Source organism: Pollachius pollachius, assembly GCF_949987615.1.
Source record: "Pollachius pollachius genome assembly, chromosome: 9".
In the NCBI taxonomy this organism is placed as follows: Eukaryota; Metazoa; Chordata; class Actinopteri; order Gadiformes; family Gadidae; genus Pollachius; species Pollachius pollachius.
In genome coordinates this window covers 22431925-22455516 of record NC_136942.1, presented here as the reverse complement: position 1 = coordinate 22455516, position 23592 = coordinate 22431925, and the positions used below count along the sequence as shown (strand labels likewise).

The following is a 23592-nucleotide window of genomic DNA, read 5'->3' as shown; positions in this document are numbered from 1 at the left end:
GAGTAGGAGGGGAGTGCTGTTTTGATCAAGGACCTGAGTCACTTAAGAAACAGGATACGGCCCCTCAGCCAGCTCTGGCCCCTGTCTGACATGCTGGTGGGTCTGAAAGCGTGCTATTCGCTGGCCAGGTTAAAAGTCCAAACATGACAAATTATAAATATTTTTTATATAGATAGATTTTTTACCACAATCCAATTGAATTATAAAAAACAATCTGTAAAAACTGATACATTGCACACATCGTTTTTTGAAGAGAATTCTTTCTTTTCATTTGGCCAAGGCACACACACTGAAATCCTCCTCTTTGGTTGTTTTTGATATTTAGCATCTTATGAAATATTGCAACTTAATTAAGTGAAAAATAAGTTATTTGGTAGAAGTTCTATGTCAAATCAATTATTGGGTTTCATAAAGACATTAAGGTCAGCCATTGGATCCAAGGGCATCCTTTATACATAGCAGACCTTTTTCCACAGTATAAAGTGCACATAGCAAAGGTTACGAATGACATATGAAATATTTTGGACCACATTCCCACCCAAGCTAACATAGATACCTGCACAAACAAACCTAGATACGCCAACACATCGCATTAGACTACCAAGAGAATGAAGAGAATGACACCTTGGTTTAAAACTGTATCTCAACCTTTGGTGAAATGAACAGACATAAAACATATAAATATAACATAAGAGCGTGGGGGGGGGGGTTAGACCCGGGTGAGGAAGCTCAGGTGGAGGCTGGCGGGGATCTGGATGGCGTCCATGACGACCAGTGAGGGGACGAAGGGGATGCTGATGGGGAAGACGCTCTTCACGTCCATCATCAGTGTGGTGGGCTCGCTGCGGTCCCTCAGAAGGTCCTGAGAACCACAAACACAACTCAGGAAGGAGACCAAGAGTCCAACAAAATCACAGTCACCCCAGCAGCCCTGTGGTCTCCACACAATCTGTCTCACCCAGCCTCACCTGAATGGTGGCGATGAAGGTCGGGGACACCCTCTCCTCGAACTCAATCACTGGCGTGTACAGATTGAGCACTTTAACGATCTGTGGCAAGGAACACAAAGGAACACGTCATTAGACCCGCACGTAAACTCAACTTCATGGGTCTTTTTCTCCCACCTGCCATCTTGGTTCTAAACATAAGCGGGGTGGGGGCATTCAGCACCCCCCCCCCCCCCAGCTAGCGTTATGTTAGCTTAGCCACCTAGTGTCTATCTTGATTGTAATCATTAACTAGTGTAATGGTAGCTTAGTCAACTAGCGGCTGCCTTGGTTTTAAACATTAGCTAGCTAGCGTTAATAACAAAGAGTAAACCATGGGTCAACTGTAAAGGGACATTTCCTAGGGGCGTTCCTTCCCCTAGCCACTGCTAGGTGCAGAAACGCCCGTGAATGTCACCCTACAGTTGATCCGGAGGCTCAACCCCGCCCCTCTGTTTGTTGAGTGCGGGGGTTTGTTGGGCCGGTCGTCATGGAGACCTGGGGAGCTGTGAGAGCGCTGCACATGGCGCAGATGGCCTGGGCGTCAGCGGGCGTCTTCTTGTTGATCTGCAGGAGCTGTGCGGCCTGGACCAGCGGCTCCAGGGCCTCCTTTGCCCCGCAGTCGGCCAGCTCCTTCTCCATCAGCCACTCCTCCAGTTGCCACGCCTTGTACCTGCAGCGGGGAGCCCCAGTGCCCCAGTGAGCCAGACGTATATCTGCTGTTTGATTTTATCTGCAAGTTCAAGCCCCTGTATATTATACAGCAATCCTTGTATTCTCTTATGTATTATTTAACAAAGTATGCATGTCCATACACCTGTACTCAAATGCAAAGCAGAATAGTACTATTTAAGATTGAATGTCAGGAGCAGGTAGAGGGGGGGCTCTGTGCCCTAGGTTGCCTACATGTTGGTTGGTTCTATAGCCAATGCTACACTCCATCCCTCTAGTTCACAGACCAGTACTCATGCACAGACTAAGTCTGGGTAGATGCTATGCTAAGCGCTACGCTCCGTGCTACCTGATCTGCAGGCCCTTCCCCCAGGAGCACATGTCCTTCCGCAGCAACAGGTGGTTGAGGGTCACGGCGCAGATGAAGTGGAAGAGCTGCCTGACCGCCTTTCTGACCAGCTCCTGGTCCATGTCGTGCTTCCGCATGGCGTCGTGGAACAAGCTGAGCTGCTGCAGGATGGTCTCCACGGTGATGGTGTCAGACTCCTCAGCCACGCTGCGCCCCCTCTTCCTCTGGCCGGCGGGCATGGAGCCCAGGACCCCCTGGGCCGTTTCGTGCTCCAGCATGCCGGCCACTGGCCCGGGGAGATGGGACACACAACATGAGCATCCTGCTGTGCTTTATCCCATTCATAGTGTTGTGGTGGTAGAGGACCACATAGGACATTATCAACATCATGTTGTATACATGAACATAGGTTACAACAACAGCCACACAGAAACACCGTGTCAGGTTCAAACCAGGGACATTTTTGGTGTGAGGTCTTAGGTGGCAGTATATTATCATATATATATATATATATATATATATTAATGTATAATGTCCCCAGTCTCTGGCCCCCAGGCATATTCAGAGATATTTAAAACAATATTTTAGCCAAATAGTAATGCCTTGATGTCTGTTAAAAAGATTGTATGCACTGTCAAGCCCCTTGAGATTGTCCCCTACGATTGAAAGGGTCATATCAAAAACAAGGAGGGTTATTATTATAATTATTATATATATGGTTGGATTTTTTTAGGGCCACATTATTTGGGATCTAAGGCCCTGTTTACGCGAGGACGCTTGCGGGTAAAAACAACAAAAATATTTTATCGGAAGTGCCTTTCGTTTAGACGGTGACGGCGTTTTTGGGGCTTAAAAACGCAAAAATCTGAAACCACCCTTCAGAGTGGAAAACTTGAATACGCTTCGCCGTAGCGTTTCCATCTACACTGGAAAACTCTGCTCAGATCTGCTCACGTTGCGTACGAGTTTACGTCACATACATGCGCCAGTACAGTGAAATAAACAAACATTTTGGATTATTTCCATGCGTCGGACCGTCAAGCTGCTCTGGCAGCTCTAATAAACCTACAGGAGTCTTTCCAGAAAATGTACAGGATATGTACAGATAGTATTACTGAACAGAGAAGGATCTGTAATTAGGGGTCCGAGCAGTGAAGCTGCTTGGTCCCCTATTGTTTCTGTAACGGTTTTTTTCCCCCTCAAATTCTGCAAAAGTCATACTGCAGCCTATACCGTAAGTGTAAAACTCAAAAAAAAAAAAATTCAGGTATTGTTAACAATAACCCCCACTACCCATAAACTCAAATTTGTGGTACTGCACACAAAGGTGGCGCTATTGTAAAAAATCATGAATTAGGCTTATTTCTCCTCACCAGATTGACTCAAAATTCTTTCAGAATATTAATCTCTAGAATCAGATATATTTATAAAAAAATTCACCAAAATCGCCACATAGAATCTTTAGACCAAGCCTCTCAAAAATCATCGAACAGAATTTGTTTTATTTAGTTCCATTTGAGAAATGTTGGCCAATAAAGTTGGAGCAGTTAGACCATTTTTCTTATATGACCATCTTGTTTTTGTATAAAAACATACCACTATTATTAGGTGGATACCAATACCCCCCACTACCCATAAATCCAAATTGTGGTACTGCACCCAAAGGTGGCGCTATTTTTAAAAAATATGAACTAGCCTTATTTCTCCTTACTAGATTGACCTGTACTCAAAACTCTTTCATCATATTAATCTCTAAAATCAGATGCATCTTTTTCACCCTGGTCTTCTGCTCTAAAAATAGAGCAGAAGACTCAACCCATTTTGCCTATATGTCAATTTCTATATTGTATAACTACCGTACGGCTATCATTAGGAGGATCTGTACTCTTTAAAGAAAGCCCTTAATACTCTTATGAAATGTGTGCTTGGAGTTTTCTTGATGTTATGTGCTTATCAATCGACATTTTCAAGATGTGAATAAGGCTTCATGCAGTTCAGGAATGTCAACGGGATAATGCCGTGCACTGGTGATCCTTAGGTTGAGAGTTCGAGTCCTGATTAGAGCATTATGAACAAGCTGAACATGACATTCTGTCATTGCCACTAATTTAAGAAACACAACATTGAACAGCACCTGATATTCATCAGGCAATCAACATTCCGGCTAGGGCTGCACGATATGGGCAAAATATGAATTCTCGATATTTTTTGGCTGAATGGCGATATACGATATATATCTAGATATTTTCTATAGAGTGGGTTAGATGGCTTCGTCGCATTGTTCTGCGTACTACGGTGAGGGTTTCAGTGCGCCCTAACTTTAATCCCCCGCCCCCTCCCTTCTCCGTTCCATTTGGGAACATGTTTGGTTTAATTTCGCTTGTTTAGTATATTTTAATTAATTAAGGGCCCACCAGAGGGCGCCCCCAACACATTTGCCGCCCTAGGCGATCCCCTTGGTCGCCTATGCCGAGCGCCGGCCCTGGTTTCGGGGCAGAAGAAGCTGTCGCGGCCGGTGATGCAGCAGCACAGCCACGGAGCTTTAGCATTCCTCATGCTGCACGTTCGGAAGGACAGAGTGGGAGGGGTAGGGGTCGCGCTCGCACAGTCTCCAAGGCAAACACAGACGCTTGAGGCGGAAACTGACCATTTTAACGCATTTATCGATATAAACGATATGGTCAAATCTTGTATCCCCTTGGAAATTATATCGATGTATCTTACATAGCCGATTTATCCTGCAGCCCTAATTCCGGCTCATTCGTTTCCTAGAATCGGACTGCCAAGACACAGTGTGGCATTAAGGGGAACTTCTTCGTTAACCATTTTTCCTTCATAATTAACTCTGTCATATTTATATTTCTTCCGTTAGTGTTCTTGACAACAAATGTTTAATTTCCCCAGAAATTCAAAGATTTTTCAGGTATATGCTTTGAAGAAAGCCCTTAATACTCTTGAGAAATGTGTACTTGGAGTTTTCTGGATGTTGTATGCTTATCAATAGACATTTTTGACCATGTGAATGAGGCTGCAGTTCAGGTTTATAAATTGAACATCTTTCCCTAAATATGAAAATTATATGTTATATTTATATATCTTCCACTAGTTTGTTTTTGACTTTTAATTTTGCTCGGACCCCGTTAATCACCGCTTGCAGTTATATTTATGTTTTGGTTTTCGCGGCGCAGATAAGAGAAGAAGGAAGATTCTATGCATGCACTCAGACATGGCGGTGTTGTGTCATAGTGTATCACAGCACCACCTAGCCGCCTGACATGCATACCCAATCGAATTCCACACACTTTTGCGTCACCATATGCACACAGATTTCCTACCGAAAACGCTTGTCTGAACGCGGAATAAAACGTGAAGACGCGACGCCACCTTTGCGTCTTCTTTTCAGACTGTCATCATGTAAGCGTAGCCTAATACACATTGAGCCTTATGATCCAGAGGAACAGAGCCCCCTCACCGATCAGGGGCAGCAGCTGGTCCTGTGTGCACTTGATCAGCTGCTGGTAGATCTGAATCACCAGGTCTCCGAACACCTGCTGGTAGCCCGACAGCTCAAAGTTGGTCAGGCAGTGCTCGTTCTGCCTGGGCGTGTTGTGCTTGGCAAAGTCCTGCAGGAGAGGAGAGGCCAGCAGACACAGTGAGTAACGGGTAAACAGGTAGGTAGGTAAGCAAGTAAGTCAATAGGCATCATGCTGACATGAGTGTGTTGTTTGAGCGCACCTCGTCTCCACTGTACTGCCTCAGACAGTGCAGAAAGCGACAGGCGTTGGCCAGCCAGAAAGACACCGTCTCAAAGTCCTTTCCTCTTCTCTGTTGGGGAACAAAGCGGTTAGACAAGTATATATGTTTCTACCTCACATACCAAAGCATCAGTTACCAGGGCTTTTGCTACCATAATACGGTTCATTGGTATTTTCCCATGTTGGCATTACGAGGAAGTTGGAATACAGGGACATTTTTCACAAAGAATGTGTTGTGGAATGGATAATGTTCCTGATTAGCAGGATCATGTTCAGGGTAAGTATCGTCTTCCAGTGGAGTCGACCTCTGCACCTTAATGACGCCTTTGATGCTGATGATGGTGGAGTTGAGCAGGGTGCTGACTCGCTCCTCGTCGTTGATGTGGTCCGCGTAGCGTATGCACATGAAGATGATGTACGCTGGCAACCAGGGCAGGAAGCTGACTGCCACACTGCAGGGTTTCAGATCTGAGGAGGATGGACAAAACAGGAGTGAACAAGCCCACAGAGAGCGTGTTGAAGTTTATAAATGCTCTGTGGCTTTCTTTCCGGTTATTTAATTAATAGATCATTAATAATGAGTTATCATACCAACGACCAGATTCTTCAGCAGCATGCTCTCGTCTCCTTCTTTATACTCCAGCATTCCCTGGAATTCCTTCTCCTTGCGTGTGATGTTGACCGGAATGCCGATCTGTGACACGGTGCTCTGTCTCCGGGCGCAGGCTGGACATCAAGGGTCAAGGATTAATATCACACATCTCTGCTGTGGTTCAAACAAGTGTGTCTGTATTGTGCAGCAGTATTATAAACACAGGCCATCTGGATGAATTACCTTCGAACTCTTCAAGCCGTTCAGCGTAGCTCTTAAGCTGCTGTTTCAGCACACGTACGGTTTTATCTTGGCCTTCTTGACGTTCCATGAGATCCTAGACAGAAGGAGTCAATAAAGTACAGTTTTGACAGAAACAAAAGAAACGTTTACTTTTTTGCAAGAAGATAAAATCTCTATCCCTTTATTAACATTTATCTATATTCTTTCCTTTAGTATGTCACTTTTTACTGCTTCGCGACAACTACCAAAACACTTGTTAACCAGGTGAGGTCAGAGGTCGCTGGGGAGGCGCTGGGGTCCACCCACCAGGTTCTCGTTAGCCAGCCGCGTGATCTCGTGCTGGAGGCAGGCCTCCACCTGCACCTCCTTGGGCAGCAGGAGACTCTGGGCCAGGAGCTGCTGCTGCCGCCCGCTCTCCTCCTTCACCCGGAGGAGCTCCTGGCGTACCTCCTGGACCTCCTGCTGGTGGGCGCGGCCCTGGTCCTGGAGCAACCCCTCTAGGACCCTGGGGGGGGGGGGGGGGGGGGGCAACGAACAGCTAGCAGTTAGCATCTACACTAAGCAGATAGCCAAGGAAACGCCTGGAGGGCGGCTAATAGGGGTGGGGATCACAGCCTCATGACACGATACCGATAATACAAGTTAAGTTAAGTTATTCTTTAATTGTCCGTTTTTGGCTTTTGACCCATTCGGGAGCCGGTGAACACATACACACACAGCAGTGGGCAGCCGCAGTGCAGCGCCCGGGGAGCAGTTGGGGGTTTCAGGTGCTCAAGGCCACCTCATCCGTGGATGAGGACGTAGCAGAGTGTCCTTAACCAGTATGCCAAGGTACAACAAGGTAAAGCGCTGGATTTCTGTCTATATTCATGGGGAGCTGGGGATTCATATTTTCATTCTTTATTCTCGTCCTTGGATAGTTAACTTCAGTTCTGTTTAGAACGCCTTATTTATTAAAATATTTATATCTTGGGCGATATTTCCTGTCTAACTCTTCATGAATAAAGCATAAAAATGCTAAATAAATTCTTAAAAATATATAAATAAATATTATATTAACAATTGGCCAAGTTTATCCATTCTCGTACGCACGAAGCAGGGCGACGATAAATGGCCGTATGGATATGTTGTCCCACCCCTAGCGGCTCCAGCCCCTGGTATCACCCCACCTGTTGGTCTCTTTCAGGCCCTCGTAGGCCAACCACAGCTCCCCATCCTCGTTCAGCGTGTGCAGCTTGGCCGATCTGAGAGAGAGGGGGTCGGGAGTGTAGAGGATCAGAGGGTCAACGGGTGAGAGGAGCTTCAGTGTGTTCTAGATAACGGACGGCTGGACCCACCCGTCGCTGCCCTGCAGCAAGGAGATCTGGTTTAGACTCAGCTTCAGAGACTGACCATCAGTCAGGGAGTCCTACAGCCACAGAGCACACAACCACAGAGTGGTTAATAATCTTCATCATAACCACAACAACATGTTAATCACATGATCAGGAGATATGATGATGATGATGGCGACAATGATGATGACATCACCAGCACTATGAACCATTGGTCCTGATTCGTCTCCTCCTACCTTGTGTTTGAAGGCGGTCTGCCGGACCATGTGGGACCTGAGGAGCAGCACCTCCTCCTTCCTCATCTCCAGCTCCTCGTTGCTGCAGTCCAGCTGCTCCAGGAGGACATTGTAGGGCTTGGAGCCCGGCTTGGGCGGCGCCAGCGGGCCGCTGTCGTCCGTCAGGGACTTCCGCAGCATGCCCAGGTCCTGCTTCAGACGCTTGTTCTCCGACTCGAGCTCCTGGCGCTGGGAACCGCCACGGGAATATGATTCACATGCCCTCTCTTTGGTTTGGCTAACAGGGCCAAATACACTTATAATACACAGCAATCCGTCCTAATTACATGTTTTATTATAGAATGGGCTGTAATACAGAAACCAGCGAATACGTTTGTTTGAGAGAACATCACGATGTGGAGAGTGCTACCTTGAGAGCTTCTGTGTCCAGTTCAGCTCTGTTGACCGTCTTCTGTTCCTCCATCTCCTGCTCCCAAAGTACAGAAACACATCTCTCCATGAAAGGTGAGCATCAAGCATCAATCTAATCCCGATGACCCTCATGAGACAGAAGATGTCATGGACCCTGGCTGTAGTCCAACCCACCTTGGACTTCTCCTGCTCCGCCTCCTCCCTCCTGTTGAGCCGACCGAACAGAGAGCGCTTCTCCTCCTCCAGCTCCTTCACCTTCCTCTGGAGCTTCAGCAGCACCGGCATGTCCACCACGGCCCGGGTCACATCCTGGAGAGCACAACACACGAGGTCACATCCTGGAGAACACAACAACACACGGTAACATCCTGGAGAACACAACAACACGAGGTAACGTCCTGGAGAACACAACAACACACAGTAACATCCTGGAGAACACAACAACCACCGGTAACATCCTTGAGAACATAACACACGGTAACATCCTGGAGAACACAACAACACGGTAACATCCTGGAGAACACAGAACACAACGCTCACATCCTGGAAAACACAACAACACAACGTCACATCCTGGAGAACACAACAACACAACGTCACATCCTGGAGAACACACAACACTCACATCCTGGAGAACACACAACGCTCACATCCTGGAGAACACAACAACACGGTAACATCCTGGAGAACACAACAACACACCAGTCACATCCTGGAGAACACACAACGCTCACATCCTGGAGAACACAACAACACGGTAACATCCTGGAGAACACAACAACACAACGCTCACATCCTGGAGAACACAACAACACACGGTAACATCCTGGAGAACACAACAACACAACGCTCACATCCTGGAGAACACAACAACACAACGCTCACATCCTGGAGAACACACAACGCTCACATCCTGGAGAACACAACAACACGGTAACATCCTGGAGAACACAACAACACAACGCTCACGTCCTGGAGAACACAACAACACGGTAACATCCTGGAGAACACAACAACACACCGGTCACATCCTGGAGAACACAACAACACGAGGTAACGTCCTGGAGAACACAACAACACACGGTAACATCCTGGAGAACACAACAACACAATGTCACATCCTGGAGAACACAACAACACATGGTAACATCCTGGAGAACACAACAACACACGGTAACATCCTGGAGAACACAACAACAACACGGTCACATCCTGGAGAACACACAACGCTCACATCCTGGAGAACACAACAACACGGTAACATCCTGGAGAACACAACAACACATCGGTCACATCCTGGAGAACACAACAACACACGGTAACATCCTGCAGAACACAACAACACAACGCTCACATCCTGGAGAACACAACAACACAACGCTCACATCCTGGAGAACACAACAACACACGGTAACATCCTGGAGAACACAACAACACAACACTCACATCCTGGAGAACACAACAACACAACGTCACATCCTGGAGAACACACAACACTCACATCCTGGAGAACACAACAACACGGTAACATCCTGGAGAACACAGAACACAACGCTCACATCCTGGAAAACACAACAACACAACGTCACATCCTGGAGAACACAACAACACAACGTCACATCCTGGAGAACACACAACACTCACATCCTGGAGAACACAACAACACGGTAACATCCTGGAGAACACAGAACACAACGCTCACATCCTGGAAAACACAACCCAACACCCCACAGCACCCCTATTACTACTCCTGCACAGAGTCTACAAGGTTCACACTTCTACTCATTTGGTATATGGATGTAAATAAAAGAATCCAATGCATTCTTCTACTTTTACTTCCCAATGTGACACCATTATATCTCATCGTGTCTCATCTCCCAGCCAGGCTGTGAGTGGGTCCTCATGGTACCTCTCTGTGTGCGGAGCTGTCCCGTCCGTCCGTGTAGCCCGAGCCCTGTGTTCCCTCAGAGGAGCTGCTGCTCTGGAGGGAGTCGCTCCTCCTGTGGCTCGCTGCGGCGTCCTGTGGGGTGGTGCAGTTGATTAAACCATTAGTGATGTAATTGCAGAGTTTGATTCGGGATATGAATAGAAGCCATTATGACGTAGGCCTGGTGGGGGGGAGGAATGCATCGCTATCCACTGCCCGGGGCATGTTGAGCGAGGCAGAAAGTGTACTCCAGAAAGTAAACATATTGGCTATCCAAGCGGATGATGTTGCAGAACCAGTTCTACCCAGCCGGGGATTCTCAATAAACCAGAGGGTTTTGTGTGTGAAGGTAAGAACAGCGTAGAGGCGTCTCACCGCACTGCTGCGGTTCATCTTGTCCTGGAGGTCTCCATGGCGTTCCTCCAGCTGCAGGTGTTCACTCAGCAGGCTCTGGTAGTGGGCGCGCTCCTCTAACAGCTCCTTCTCCAGCTGCCTGTTGGCCTCTAGAGCCGCTTGACTCTCTGCAACAACAAACAGAGAACAATCTCAATGTTGTCCAAAATAGCTTGAATTATGTTACTATTAGGAGACTTTTCGAGTTTAAGATGTGATGCCATCTACCTGATGTCTGCCTCGCCTGGTCTTGAATTAACCTGTTCAGCTCTTCCCTCTCCTTGTTCCACATGTTCATCTTTTCGATTAGATCAGACTCCATCTGGTGGTCAACCCAGGTACAACATGTGTCCTTTAAGGATCGCCTCGATGTATCAACAACAACTGTTAATAATCCTAAAATGTTGGATTGGAAATACAAAGAAAAGAGAAACTGTAGTGTGTGTGTGTTGGGTGTGGCTGTACCTCTCGTGTGTGCTCCTGATGGGCCCTGGCCTGCTCCTCCTTCTCCCTACCCACAGCTTCCAGCTCCCGGTGGAGGGAGGCCAGCTGCTCCAGCAGCGAGGGGATCCTGTGTGCCTTGGTCAGGGCGTCCAGCTCTGCTCCCCTCAGCCTCTCCTGCTCCGCTGCCTGGGTCTTCTCCAGGGCGCTCTGCCTCACACTAGCTTCTCTGTGTTCCTTTTGCTGCGGGGGAGAGAGAGAGAGAATCAGAGACTGAAAGGGCGAGCGGGAGGGCACATGTCAGACGCTCATGTCTGCCATGTGATCAGACACCACCTAATGATATCAGTGCCTCTGCGTTTTCTGTTTCTTCTGCTGTTTAGCAGCAGAGGCCCAGAGAGTGTGTTGGACGAGGACGAGCGACAACACACTCCTCACCTGCTGGTCGATCCTGCGCTGCAGCTGCATGATCTTGTTCTCCATGCCCACGTTGAGCTTCTTGAAGTGCTCCACCGAGCGGGCCTCGGCCCTCAGCCTCTTTAGCTCCCGCCTGGCCCTCAGGCGCCGCACGCAGCTCTGAAGAAGGACCACGGCCGCCAGGTAGCACTGGTGGCGTCTCCGGACCAGCCAGCCCCGCACCCAGCTCTGGATCACCAGCGTCTTCTGCTCGTAAAGCAGCTGAGGACACAGGGAGGAGATACAGAGTCATTGTGGTCGTGGGTCTCAACATGTTGGCATTGTTTCAGTGTGTATTTTTGTTAGAGAGTATAGTCTCAGTCTGCTCTAACATATATAATGTGATGAAGATTTAGACTGCGGTTCATTGAAACCTATTATTTTGATTATTTCCGAATAATGTTTTTAAGATATTTAATGTTTTTTCAAATACTTTCAATTTCTAAATAAAGAAAAAAATTGAAAAAGTTAGAAGGTTACAGATTACTTTTCTAATGGAGGCCCAGCGGCTCTTCGAAGAAGAAAATGTGTCTGGGGCCTAACCTTATAGTAGTTCTGTCTGGCCTTGTAGGCCCTGAAGCAGCCCTGGATGGTGACAGCAGCAGACCGCTCCCTCTGATAGGCTCTCCTGGCCGCCCACATCTTGGCATTCTTCTGGATCACCATGGCTGCATTCGTCCAGCGCAACAACTGGACAAAACTGTTTGCAGGACGTTGCTGGGTTTGACACGGTGTGATTTAAACCATTGGACAAGACATTTTGACATGGGTTCCAATCTGTGTGTCTGTGTTAGTTATGCTCCTAACCAAAAGGTTTGGGGTTCAAACCCCAACAGCTACAGTGCACCTGTAAGCATCCCTGAGCAACATGCCTGAAGTTGTTTTGAATAAACTGGCTAAATGATGACTCAATAGTACCGATTGTAAACAGCATAAGAACAGAAGAAGAAGAAGCAGTGTGTGTACCGGCGTGCCTGTTGGGCGCGGACGTGTTTCTGGAGCACCACAGCAGATCTCCTCATCCTCAAGAACTTCTTGCGGACCAGCCAGCAGCGCAGGGTCTTCTGGATGCTGACGCACGAAAGGCGCAGCTTCTCCGACCGCAGGTCCTCCAGGTAGGCCACCTGGCCCGCGCGGAAGAAGATCTTGGTTCTGCCGAACTGATACTTGTCTCTATCCTGAGGACCAAGATAAAAGAGATAGACAAGATAGGATACCACTCAGTGTTGTAATTAACGAGCACTCACTGAATATGCTAATGTTTAATTGAATAGCTCATTTATTATTGCTTAGTTAGTAATATCAGTTATATGTATATTTATATTAATAGGGCGTCCAAAATATGAATGGTTACCGGTCTATCACTTTTAAGAAAGCACAGCTAATCCGGAAACTTCTCTGAAACTATAATAACCGTACTGCAAGAAATAAAGCCTTACCCTAAAACATATCTTACAGGCCAACTCTCAAAGCTCGTACCTCAATCAGTTTCTCAAGGGCCGTCCTACAGGTCTGAGTGAAGTCGGGCTGCACGTCCTTCTGCCTCACCAGGACCCCGTACCGCTTGAAGAACTCCTGGTAGGTCCATCTGTGGTAGAAGAAACCCCCAAAGAATTCAGTCTCATTGGGCGTCCTTTGAAGGCCTCAACATATCGTAACAGGTCCCTTCCTCCTGGTAATAAAGCCAACGTGTATGTGTATGCATACGCATGTTTGTGTGTTTATGTATGCCTGTATATGTATATGTATATATATATATATATATTATGTATATATATTGTCAATATCAGTGTTTCCCCCAGCACTGTATGGTTAAGGCGGCCGCCTTAACAACAGTTGAGCCCCGCCTTGACTACCAATGCATAAAAAAATCTATATCTTTTTTTAAATAAATATTTTTTAATTATAATGCAAAAACAAAGTGCAAAAATCTCGTAAGGAAAGAAAACATACTTTCATCAAGTACAAAAAATAAAGATAAATAATGCATTGGTACTGTTCAAAACAATAGTCGTGCCATAAAGCTTTTTGAATGGAATTGAAAATGAGGCATCAGGTGGTTGTATTTTATTATTGCGAACTGAAACCCGCACCAAAGACCCCCCACCACCACCACCACCTTGACTTAGAAATTTTCTGGGGGAAACACTGAATATAAACATATATATATACCTGAATACTGGGCCACTTCTTTGTTTACATTTGCATTTATACACTTTAATATACTGAAGTACTGGTACTGAGCCACTTTATAATTGACACTTTACACTTAATTTATATTGTTTAAAACATCTGTTTTTTATGCCCTGCATTTTACTTTATCCTTTACTTAAGCGCATATTTTTGTTTTCATTAGTATTTTGTATTTTTATTGTATTTCATTCTGTGTTTTCCACTGCTGCTGGACTGTTGTAACAAAGGATTAATAAAGTCTTTATCTATCAATCTATCAAAGCGAATCAGGGCCCTTCAGGTGCCCTCCTCAGAGGTACCCAGGGACCGGGTCCTGAGCTGGAGCCAGTACCTGGAGGGGAAGCCTGCAGCAGAGATCCGGATGGTCTCCAGAACCCCACAGGACCTGAGCTGCTGCACCGTCCTCATGGGCTCCAGTCTGCCAGGAGGGGGACAGACAGACGCTGTGAAGGATGAGTGGGGTGTCTGAACAGAGGTTGAATGAGATCAGCGGGGTAGCTCTTCCTCACGTGAACGGGGCTTTTTGGTCGTTAGGTTTGATGCAGCGTACATAGTGAGGAGTTGTAGCGTTCAGCATGTCCATCAGCAGCGTGAGTGACTGACGAAACTAAGAAAAGGACCGAAACATTGATGAAGGGGCAGTGGGAGGAAATAGTTCTGTGTTCATCCATCCAAAGACTCTGTCAGACTGACCATTACATTACCAAGAAACCATTGCGTTTGTTTTTCCTCTTTTTTTGAGTTAGTTTTCTTGTGGTTCTAACTCGGTTCTCTCACCTGCAGCCCAACAGTCTTCCTGTGAACTTTACTAGCCGGACCTTGACGGGACCTCTTCGATGTGGAACTGGTGCTGTTTGTGTCTGTCTCTTGCTCTTCCAAAAGTGTCACTAGCAAATCAAACTTAAGTGAAAAATAATGACAGTGAGGGGAGTTATCGAATGTGGCTGACATTGCCAACACTGCCTGCAGGTGGCAGTGTTTCCCGCTTTATGGTATATTTAGACATATTTCCTAACAACCTGGTGTTTCCACAAACCTAGGGTGCGTACATTTACCACAGCAGAAGCAGGCGTTGCTTACTGACAGTACAGTCCCTGAGTGAACTTCTGTGTTTCCCCCTTCCTTGAGACTGCATTCAATGTAAAGAACTGAAAAATAGTAGTTTCACCTTGCTCATTTTCAGAACATTTATATGCTCCTCATTGACAGTGTCCTTGTTCTTCTCCAGAAAGCCATCACACTGGTACTCCACCTGATAGACAAAGGCCTACAGTCAGTCACCCTGGACTAACGGGGGAGAACTGGCCTACAGTCAGACACCCTGAACTAAGGGGGGAGAACTGGTGTACAGAACCATGAATTGTCTTTCCTATATGTCTTTTTAGATATACTGCTCCTACTGCATATGTACCTTGTCCGCAAAGTGGTGGATGATAAAAGCCGTGTTGGACAGTCTGGGCTTGTCAAAATGGACGTTCTGTTTCAGGAGGGAGGTATACAGTTTCTGGACCCACGTGTCATCAGAGCCTTTTGGCATCTAAGTGCAAGAAAGAACGGAAGGATTGACACATGATGACTCATATAGGAAGTGCCATGACTTGGCTGGCTCAAACCCTTTAACAACAGAAACATGAAACAAACGTGACACATAGTGGTGTTGCTCAGATGGTTGGCATGATCAATGGGTTAAATGGGCTGCATGCAGCATATCCTGGTTCTGTACCGAGACTGACATTTTGACTGTACTGACAATGCGTTGCATGTTAACTGTGGGCAAAGAATGGTCTCGGAAAAAAATAATCTGAGCCGGTCGACCGATGCAGAAACATTGAGCAAACAATCAAGAGGAAGTTAGGAGGGCGGGCACCATCGTTCTGAGACAAATGTGAGTGTGTAAGGCTGTTCTGGCCCCTACCATGACCTGACCATGCCAACTTAAGCACTTTTTATTCAATACCTAAGGATAACCATTTCTGACCTTTTACCGAAACATATGCCGCTGTCATGCTGCTTCCACAGGTTTTTTTATTAACAGATGGCTGAAACTATGATCACAGAAAATGTTGGTCCCTTGTGAACAACCATTGAAGGCCCAATCAGGAGAGCCTACCCTGCACTCCTCGTCCAGTAGGTCCAGGACGCCCATCCTGGCCTCGATCAGGCGGATGCAGGGCTCGTTGTCGGAGAAGTCGATGATGGACCAGGGGATCTCCTCCTTCATGTACTCCTCCTGCTCCAGCTTGAAGACGTGCTGCAGAGAGGGACCATTGAATCAGGCCCGGTTTTGGCTCAAGGTGAGGCCAGATGCCATTGGAGCGCAGCACCTACCAGGTTGAACTGCTGCTGGAGTTTCTCATTGGCATAATTGATGCAAAACTGCTCAAAACTGTTGACATCAAATGTTTCAAATCTGAAAAAAAATAGATATGGAAAACAATGAGAACAATGAGAACTCCGGAGGAAGCAATGAGGAACTCATTGCAATATCTGTAGAAAAACATGAAATTAAAAACACACAAAGAATACTGAAACGACCCCAAGAACTTAAAATACCCGTAGATGTCCAGAATGCCAATGAAGCAGCGACGGGTGGCGGCAAACTTCAAGGTCCGGTTGATGCAGTCTACGATCCAGCCAAACAGCTTGGCGTAGATGTGCTTGGCTAGGGCATCTCGCCCGTTGACCGCGGACACCTTGGAGAGAGTCTTGACAAAGGTTTCTGTGGCCGTCTTGAGCTTCCTGTGGCATAACCAGTAGGCCATGTCCTGGTAGGCCACCCCCATCAGCTCACAGAACATAGCCAGGTGGTGTTGGTCTGGCTGGGAACATCACAAAGCATAATGATGGGATGCAGATGTATGCTGATGTATCAGAGGGATCCAGTTCTAGGTCTCCGTGCCTACCGTGATGCTGCTGCTGTCTGCTGACTGAGCCTTCACTTCTACGTTGCTGAAGTGAAGAATGGCAGCGAGGATTCGGAAAAGTGACATTTGGTCACTTTCACTGAATCCTGTCAAAGGTATTATGTTAACAATAGTCAAATTTTAGGGTCACCTACACATAAGTGTTGGGAAGCTGATTGAGTATACTGACTGAATACATGAATTTTGCTTAATGGATTTAGTAATTTAGTTCTTACAGACAGCGGACATCCATGTGTCTATTGTGATGTGTGCTGTGAGTAAGGTATTGTTGTGGCAGCGTCTGAATGAAAATAAACATCATAACCCCACCTACCTAGCAACGTTAAGGCTCTTCTGGTTTCAGACATATCTCCAGCATCATCCACACCCTCTATAGCCAGGCTCTGGCCTTGGTTAGTGCAGAGGTAGTCATCAGCACAGCCTTGACATTACAAAAAATAACATGCATTCTGTTACTAACTTCACATCGCAGGTGGATCCAGATAGAACTCTCTGCAGAGCATGTATCTACAGTGAAAAATAACACTTTCAAAGATGTTTCAAAAGGCTGTATGACATTAACACAAATCACTCACTTAACTTGAAATCTTTGAACTCTGGCAGGTGAGAGGAGGCACACAGCTGATACAATATATGGTAGTTCCTTTCTCCAAGAGGCTAAAAGATATGAAGACAGAAGAGGAATAACTCTGTGTTTAAATTAATGTATTTATACTTTGTAAGTTAAACTTATTTCATAAAAAAGTTATACTCGTACATGAGACTATTTCTACAAGAACACAAATTCAAAGCCTAGGTCTGTTGAAATCCAAGAATTAAGAAACACTAGTTATCATATGTGCTGTTAAGTTGACCTGGAACACCACTCTCGATTTCTCTAGAAGGTAGGTCTTCATCATGGCCCCGATGATGCGGTTCTTCTTGTCAAAGCCTATCTCAATGTACTTTCCAAACCGGCTGCTGTTGTCGTTACGGGTCGTCTTCGCATTCCCGATGGCCTTTGATAAGAGACATGCATTGAGGGAGGGTTGGCCAACAGTTCAAACTGTGTACTGCTGTGGTCTGTCCCCTGAGGGTGTCCTACCCTACCTCCATGATGGGATTGGAGGCCAGCACCTTATCCTCCACATTGGCCTGCACCGAGGAGCGACTGACCGTGGCAAAGTACCGCATCACGTACTTGGCCGAGACGGTCTTTCCGGCCCCAGACTCCCCGCTGACGATCACAGACTGGTTCCTCTCGTCCCTTGCGGAGGAAAGGGTGTTTATAGTGGATAGAGGCGTTCCGATACCGATTCCAATTGGAAATTCCACCAATACTTATTCAATACAGAGGCAAAGAACCTCACAAACACGTGTGGTGTTATGCTGCTGAGGTGGAAATTCGGAATGGGAAACACGTCATCTCCGACCTACGTCCATTCAAGAATAAAAATGTATTTTTATAATTAGATTTAAAATGTAAATGATCTAGTTATGTACAAATATTCTGCCAACAGTAAGTGAACAGACTATACATTGCTGTCATTGTAAGATTACCCTTCAATAAGAACAAGTGCTATTAGTAATTACAATGGTAGATGCTGTATCTGTATATAGTCGGAATCGGCCGATAGTCAAGTTCAGGAATCTGAATCAATATAGGGAAGGAGAGATGTATCCTTCCTTAGAGATGTATCGGAACATCTCTAGTTGTGGAAAAAATTTTTCCCAGATCTGCTGTGGATTGTAACGTGACACCACAAATGAAACTGTCTCTATCAAGGAGGGACAGTTTGCTTCATCTTCATTGTTTAAAGACCTGGCCATATTTTTGTACGCCTCCTCGGCCACGGCAAATATGTGGGGGTCCATGTCGCCCAGGGTCTGCCCGCTGTAGGCATGGATGATGTCCGCCTCGTAGATGGGCAGGCTGCTGTACGGGTTGATGGCCACCAGCACGATGCCTGGAACAGGGCCACAGACCACCAGTTTAACCCATCAGCCATGTTATTCCCAGTTCAGTCAGATGTGTTTCAGTTGACCTAATTTGCAGTGTCTACTTCCTGTATCATAACCTCATCAACTATAATGTGTATGCTTATTCAGCGCAGAAAATTATTGAGCCATTGGATAGAATGCATACATAATAAATAACCAGACATGTGGTTAAATATTTCCCATTTTATATTCTTCAGCTTTAATACCATGAGAACATGAGTGCATTATCATTGCATCTTGTCTGATTGTGCCATACTGCACTGTGAACACGGCTCCAAAGTCTACAATGGCACGATGATAGTGAGTCACACGAGAGAAGGGCTCATTACCACAATATGTGTAAATGAGCTTGGAGTCTGTGAAGCGCACTTTGAGGTTGTGCAGGACAGCCGGTTCGTGGAGGTAGCTCAGCGCTGTCAGGTCATTTTCCCCCACTAGGAGGTTAGGGTTTCTCAGGGGTGGTAGTCTGTTGCTTTTCAGGTCGATTCTGTGTTCCAACACCTGGGATCATGCAGGGGGTTAGGGTTAGAGAACTTCTGTATGTCTCAATTTTCTTAGGCTTACCTTTGCCTGAACAACTATTGAGGCCTCGTTATCATACCATGCAAGCCCAAACTTGATCTAATAACGGCAGGCACCGACAGCTTTGACTAGAAACGCCAGACTATCAAATATTGAATACATCGATTGTGAATAGGCTACACTTGTTCTCTATGTCTAACCCAGTAAAATACTCGAGCAATAGTGTTATTCTGCATGGTCTATTTTGCATAAATTCCCTATCCACTGTCTGTTTCTCACCGAGCCGTCCTCCAGTCGTAGTGATAGGACTTGGTCTCCGGGGGTGAAGGCTCTGGTGAGCTCCGCGGACCTCCACACCTTCTCGGGGTCAGGGAGCCAGACCCGGGCCGACTGGGGACCAAGTCCAAAAGAAACATCTTCAAACGCTACACTAACACCGATAAAAAAAAACCTTTACTTGAATAGACACGACACAAATCACGACAATTTAAAAGTCAACGAACTTATCACTGGATGACAAGTCATTCAATTGTTTGAAAACTAATTAGGGAAGATAAATTCTTATTATGGTAAGATTATTATGCTGTAGTTACCTTTGAGTATAGTTCGGAGACTGCCATGGCAGTTGACCTGGGAGCTCTCTCGCGGGCTACTGAGGAGAACCTCGCTGAAGGTACAGGTCCATTTCAGTGGAGAGGAAGTCAGCAAGACTGCAGATCAGCAAGTTAGGTTAAGATTGCATTGAACCGATTGAAATAACTAGATTTGAGGAGAGCCGGATCACATATGGTAGTGAGCCATAAGGTAGGGGGTAATAACTTCAGCGGTAGGAGCGATCCTGCGGTCAGTGAGATCAGCGGGAGCGCGCGAAGCTCTCTGAATGACAGGCGCGCCCCCCAGCGGTCACATCTCAGGACAATTATCACAATTATTGAAACTTAATGCTTCATACTTTTTAAGTGCAATACACGGTTACTCAAATAAATTCGATACGCTGATTCAGTTATATGCAAAACTTTTATTTACAGAAAAAACATGGCAGTGTGTTTGCACTATAAATGTACATGCACACTTCGGACATATTGGAGCTGCTTGTAACCGCTATGTTACTTTGACCAGATATTGCTCAAGATGAAAGCACTTCATTACTTTCAAGTCCTTTCCAGAAGTCCGTATGATTTGAAACTACGGCAGTTTTCAGAACTACAATTAAAACGCAACCAGCTAGCAACAGTTGCCTTACCAATACAGTTTATAGAGAGTGGGACATAGGTGACTTAGGATAATCATATAAATAAAAAAAAGATTTACCTTCAGTTCCTAGTTTTTTTTTTTGATGCCTTCACTTGTTTAAAAAAATGTCGAAATATATGTAGCTATAGTGAAGCTAATGTAGGCATACAATTTACACTAGTCCTGCAATGGGCATCATTTCAATCATCTTTTTGGGATGAAAGTACGTCAAAATTGAACATTTATTTAAATAATGTAGTGACAGATCTCCAGGAACACGATGAAAAAATCCTTTAAATGAAAGCTACCATGCAGAGAATGATCCAGGAACACAAGCTTGTATTTGCATTTCCAGGTGACTTAAACAGCAACCTCATAGTCAATCTTAATTCTCAACAACATTAACTATAGATCTGCTGAATACCACAATATGATGACCCTATACTTTGCCATCTCCAGCTTTCAGCTTACACTTTCGGTCATCAAAATGGTGAATGATAAACAGAAATAGAACTGGGCAGGTTGCTATGCAAGGCAGGTTGGAATGGACACAACAATGTACATAAAATGCTTATCAATAAATCAACCAGCGAGTTTGCTGGCTACAATGGAAGGCTTTCTCTGTGGCAGGTCCTGTGGTGTGGGTATGTGGTCTCCGGTGATCTCAGTCTTCTCTGTTGGAGCCATGGGCAGCTGTTTGTTCTTCATTTTGGCTTTGGCCATGTTGTAGTCACCAGAATCAAAGTACTTTTGCTGTGAGAATAAAAATGAAAAGTATTCGTTAAATGTTGTCAATGTTAAACTGCTAAAAGGAGTCCTTATTAAGGTATGAAACACACCCCCTTCTGAAGTCTTTTCCTGAGGAGGTCCGAACCCCCTGGCTTGGCAGCCAGGTTAGGATACCTAGTCTTCAGTTTGGCTTCCTCTGCCTTCTCAGGACTGATGACTTTATCCTCCATTTCCTATGAGGACAAGTCATGCAAAGGCAGAGACAAAAATATTTATCTTCAAAAAGAATGCAAGAGTCAATTCATGATGCCAGGTGCCAGATTTTCCCCGTTACCAATCAAAGAAAACACTTTTTATATATCGTGTCTCCTCTCAGAAGAAAACACACTCCTGCAGAGAACGGAGCATGCTATTAATAATCAGACCACACTGCTCTGTGAGCTTGGCTGCTAAACTAGCCCACACTTTATACGACAACCACAACTCGGGGCGTCTCTGCAGTGTTGCACGACACCCAGATGAATGGTTTGTGTGAGAAAATATCCTCTTTTAACGTTAATGTAGTGTTGAGAAAAACGTCCTGCTAGGACCCCATCACCAGGAAGCTAACTAGCTTGTTGCTAATCGCATCTCATCCATTCATGTTGGTGGGAGCTACCTCAGCTAGCACCGCCTGCTAGCTAACAAGTCCGGGGTAAACTTTGATTTACCTGCCGTTCCTCGGGATTAACTGCGCCGTCGACCTCCTCGGACATCGCGGTCTGGGCCCAGGTAACAGGAGTACGGGAACGAGATGTCAGCCCTCAGACAAGCGGAGGTGAAGCGGCCGAACGTGGTGCGATGCAGCAGCTACAGCAGCTAGAGCCAAGTGATGGGTCCGGCCCCTAGGAGGAGCAAACAAGGATCCTAGGAGGAGCAATCAAGGACCCTAGAAGGAGCAACCAAGGACCCTAGGAGGAGCAATCAAGGACCCTACGACCCCTAGGAGGAGCGATCAAAGACCCGACGACGCCTCAGACACGTCCCTGCTACCAAAACAAGAGGTGGTAGTAGACATAAACACACTGTCAGAACGCGGGAGGCTCCTCGGGACCAAATACTACACCTCCACACGGCTCAGCGCTATAGTGGCGAAGTCACGCCCCTTCCGGCAGAGCCCATGGGACCTATGAGATCGAAAAATATGAAATGGTTTCAATGGAGAGAAAGTCATTATTTTCTGGTCCCAGTCTTTATATGCCCCGGATTACACATATGTTGTTTGTGGATTTAAATGATATTTTTTCATGTCAAGAGTTTGACCGTTTATTGTGCGATTGTACAGTTAAAGGCTGTAGCGAAAACACAATGAGAAAACTACATGTCTCGTATGTGCCGTCACGAACCCTGCGACTGGCGTGGACAAGACCGACAATCTCCCCATCGGCATAACTGAAAGTCTCCACATGCCCCAATTTATAATGGTTTTCACCTCTTTCGATGCTTTTATCCTTCCCTTGGAAAAAACATTAAACTTCTTCACGAAAATGTTTTTCTTTGCATGAAAAATTATCATTTAAATCCACAAACAACATATGTGTAATCCGGGGCATATAAAGACTGGGACCAGAAAAGAATGACTTTCTCTCCATTGAAACCATTTCATATTTTTCGATCTCATATGTCCCATGGGCTCTACCGGAAAAGGCGTGACTTCGCCACTCTTATCAATTACATGGTTCAGCCCTAAGGACGTATGGACCAATTACAAATGAGTAGGCGTTGACCCAACTAAATCTGATTGGCTGCAGTGGTATAATAAGATTCGCGTGTTTTGGATGTTTTTAGTTCAGTCGGATTTAACCGTAATCGTGGTTTATTCGGAGATTAATAAAGTACTGCCCTGGTGTTTATTTTAGGAGTTGAATGATTAAAAAACAGCAACTGAAAGTGATGACTTAAAAGCAGCGCTTGTATGAGGAACACAACACGTCCCATCTCCAACAATGACATGGATTCATGGTAGATTGTGGTTTCTGGCAGAATTATAACATGATTGAATGTACCCCATTTTACAACAGCTTTTGAGTTTGTCAATTATGAAACTTGGAAGAATCTATAGACCCCAAATATTTGGTGTTATACTGCACATCTCAGATATGAAGTGGAGACATCAAAATGATCTTGAGACTCCCTACAGTCGAGCTGGTCTAGAGTTGAAAAGTTTTTTTTACCCT

General features: G+C 45.8%; 2 protein-coding genes across 2 annotated transcripts; both read right to left on the bottom strand.

The window, feature by feature from the left end:
- Nucleotides 1-262: 262 nt before the first annotated feature.
- Nucleotides 263-20200, bottom strand: LOC307080770 (unconventional myosin-Va-like). The gene is made up of 40 exons (XM_079743654.1): nucleotides 20008-20200; nucleotides 19694-19804; nucleotides 19222-19393; nucleotides 18714-18858; nucleotides 18002-18158; nucleotides 17767-17910; nucleotides 17488-17569; nucleotides 17226-17333; nucleotides 16892-16998; nucleotides 16542-16807; nucleotides 16317-16398; nucleotides 16099-16239; nucleotides 15400-15525; nucleotides 15157-15240; nucleotides 14766-14888; nucleotides 14498-14595; nucleotides 14320-14406; nucleotides 13275-13383; nucleotides 12762-12973; nucleotides 12339-12495; nucleotides 11778-12017; nucleotides 11364-11582; nucleotides 11127-11220; nucleotides 10881-11026; nucleotides 10488-10598; nucleotides 8753-8887; nucleotides 8577-8633; nucleotides 8168-8395; nucleotides 7935-8005; nucleotides 7767-7841; nucleotides 6904-7102; nucleotides 6598-6691; nucleotides 6354-6488; nucleotides 6076-6230; nucleotides 5743-5832; nucleotides 5480-5630; nucleotides 2008-2293; nucleotides 1485-1659; nucleotides 969-1049; nucleotides 263-862 (listed from the first exon to the last, which is right to left on the bottom strand). The coding sequence occupies exons 1-40, from the start codon at nucleotides 20032-20034 to the stop codon at nucleotides 710-712; spliced, it is 5433 nt and encodes a 1810-aa protein (XP_079599780.1). The 5' UTR covers nucleotides 20035-20200; the 3' UTR covers nucleotides 263-709.
- A 499-nt stretch (nucleotides 20201-20699) lies between these two features.
- On the bottom strand, nucleotides 20700-22447 carry arpp19b (cAMP-regulated phosphoprotein 19b). Its single transcript, XM_079743855.1, has 3 exons — nucleotides 22087-22447; nucleotides 21487-21609; nucleotides 20700-21400 (listed from the first exon to the last, which is right to left on the bottom strand). The coding sequence occupies exons 1-3, from the start codon at nucleotides 22129-22131 to the stop codon at nucleotides 21230-21232; spliced, it is 339 nt and encodes a 112-aa protein (XP_079599981.1). The 5' UTR covers nucleotides 22132-22447; the 3' UTR covers nucleotides 20700-21229.
- Between the last annotated feature and the right edge of the window lie 1145 nt (nucleotides 22448-23592).

What these genes read in the sequence shown, in the direction of transcription:
- LOC307080770 (XM_079743654.1), bottom strand. Translation starts at nt 20,034, where the DNA reads ATGGCAGTCTCCGAACTATACTCAAAG. An exon ending in GACCAAAAAGCCCCGTTCAC is followed by an intron (nt 14,407 to 14,497) that starts GTGAGGAAGAGC and finishes CCCTCCTGGCAG; the next exon opens with ACTGGAGCCCATGAGGACGG. An exon ending in GGCCTGAAAGAGACCAACAG is followed by an intron (nt 7,103 to 7,766) that starts GTGGGGTGATAC and finishes CCCCCCCCCCAG; the next exon opens with GGTCCTAGAGGGGTTGCTCC.
- arpp19b (XM_079743855.1), bottom strand. Translation starts at nt 22,131, where the DNA reads ATGTCCGAGGAGGTCGACGGCGCAGTTAATCCCGAGGAACGGCAG. An exon ending in TTAATCCCGAGGAACGGCAG is followed by an intron (nt 21,610 to 22,086) that starts GTAAATCAAAGT and finishes TTGTCCTCATAG; the next exon opens with GAAATGGAGGATAAAGTCAT. An exon ending in GGAAAAGACTTCAGAAGGGG is followed by an intron (nt 21,401 to 21,486) that starts GTGTGTTTCATA and finishes TTATTCTCACAG; the next exon opens with CAAAAGTACTTTGATTCTGG.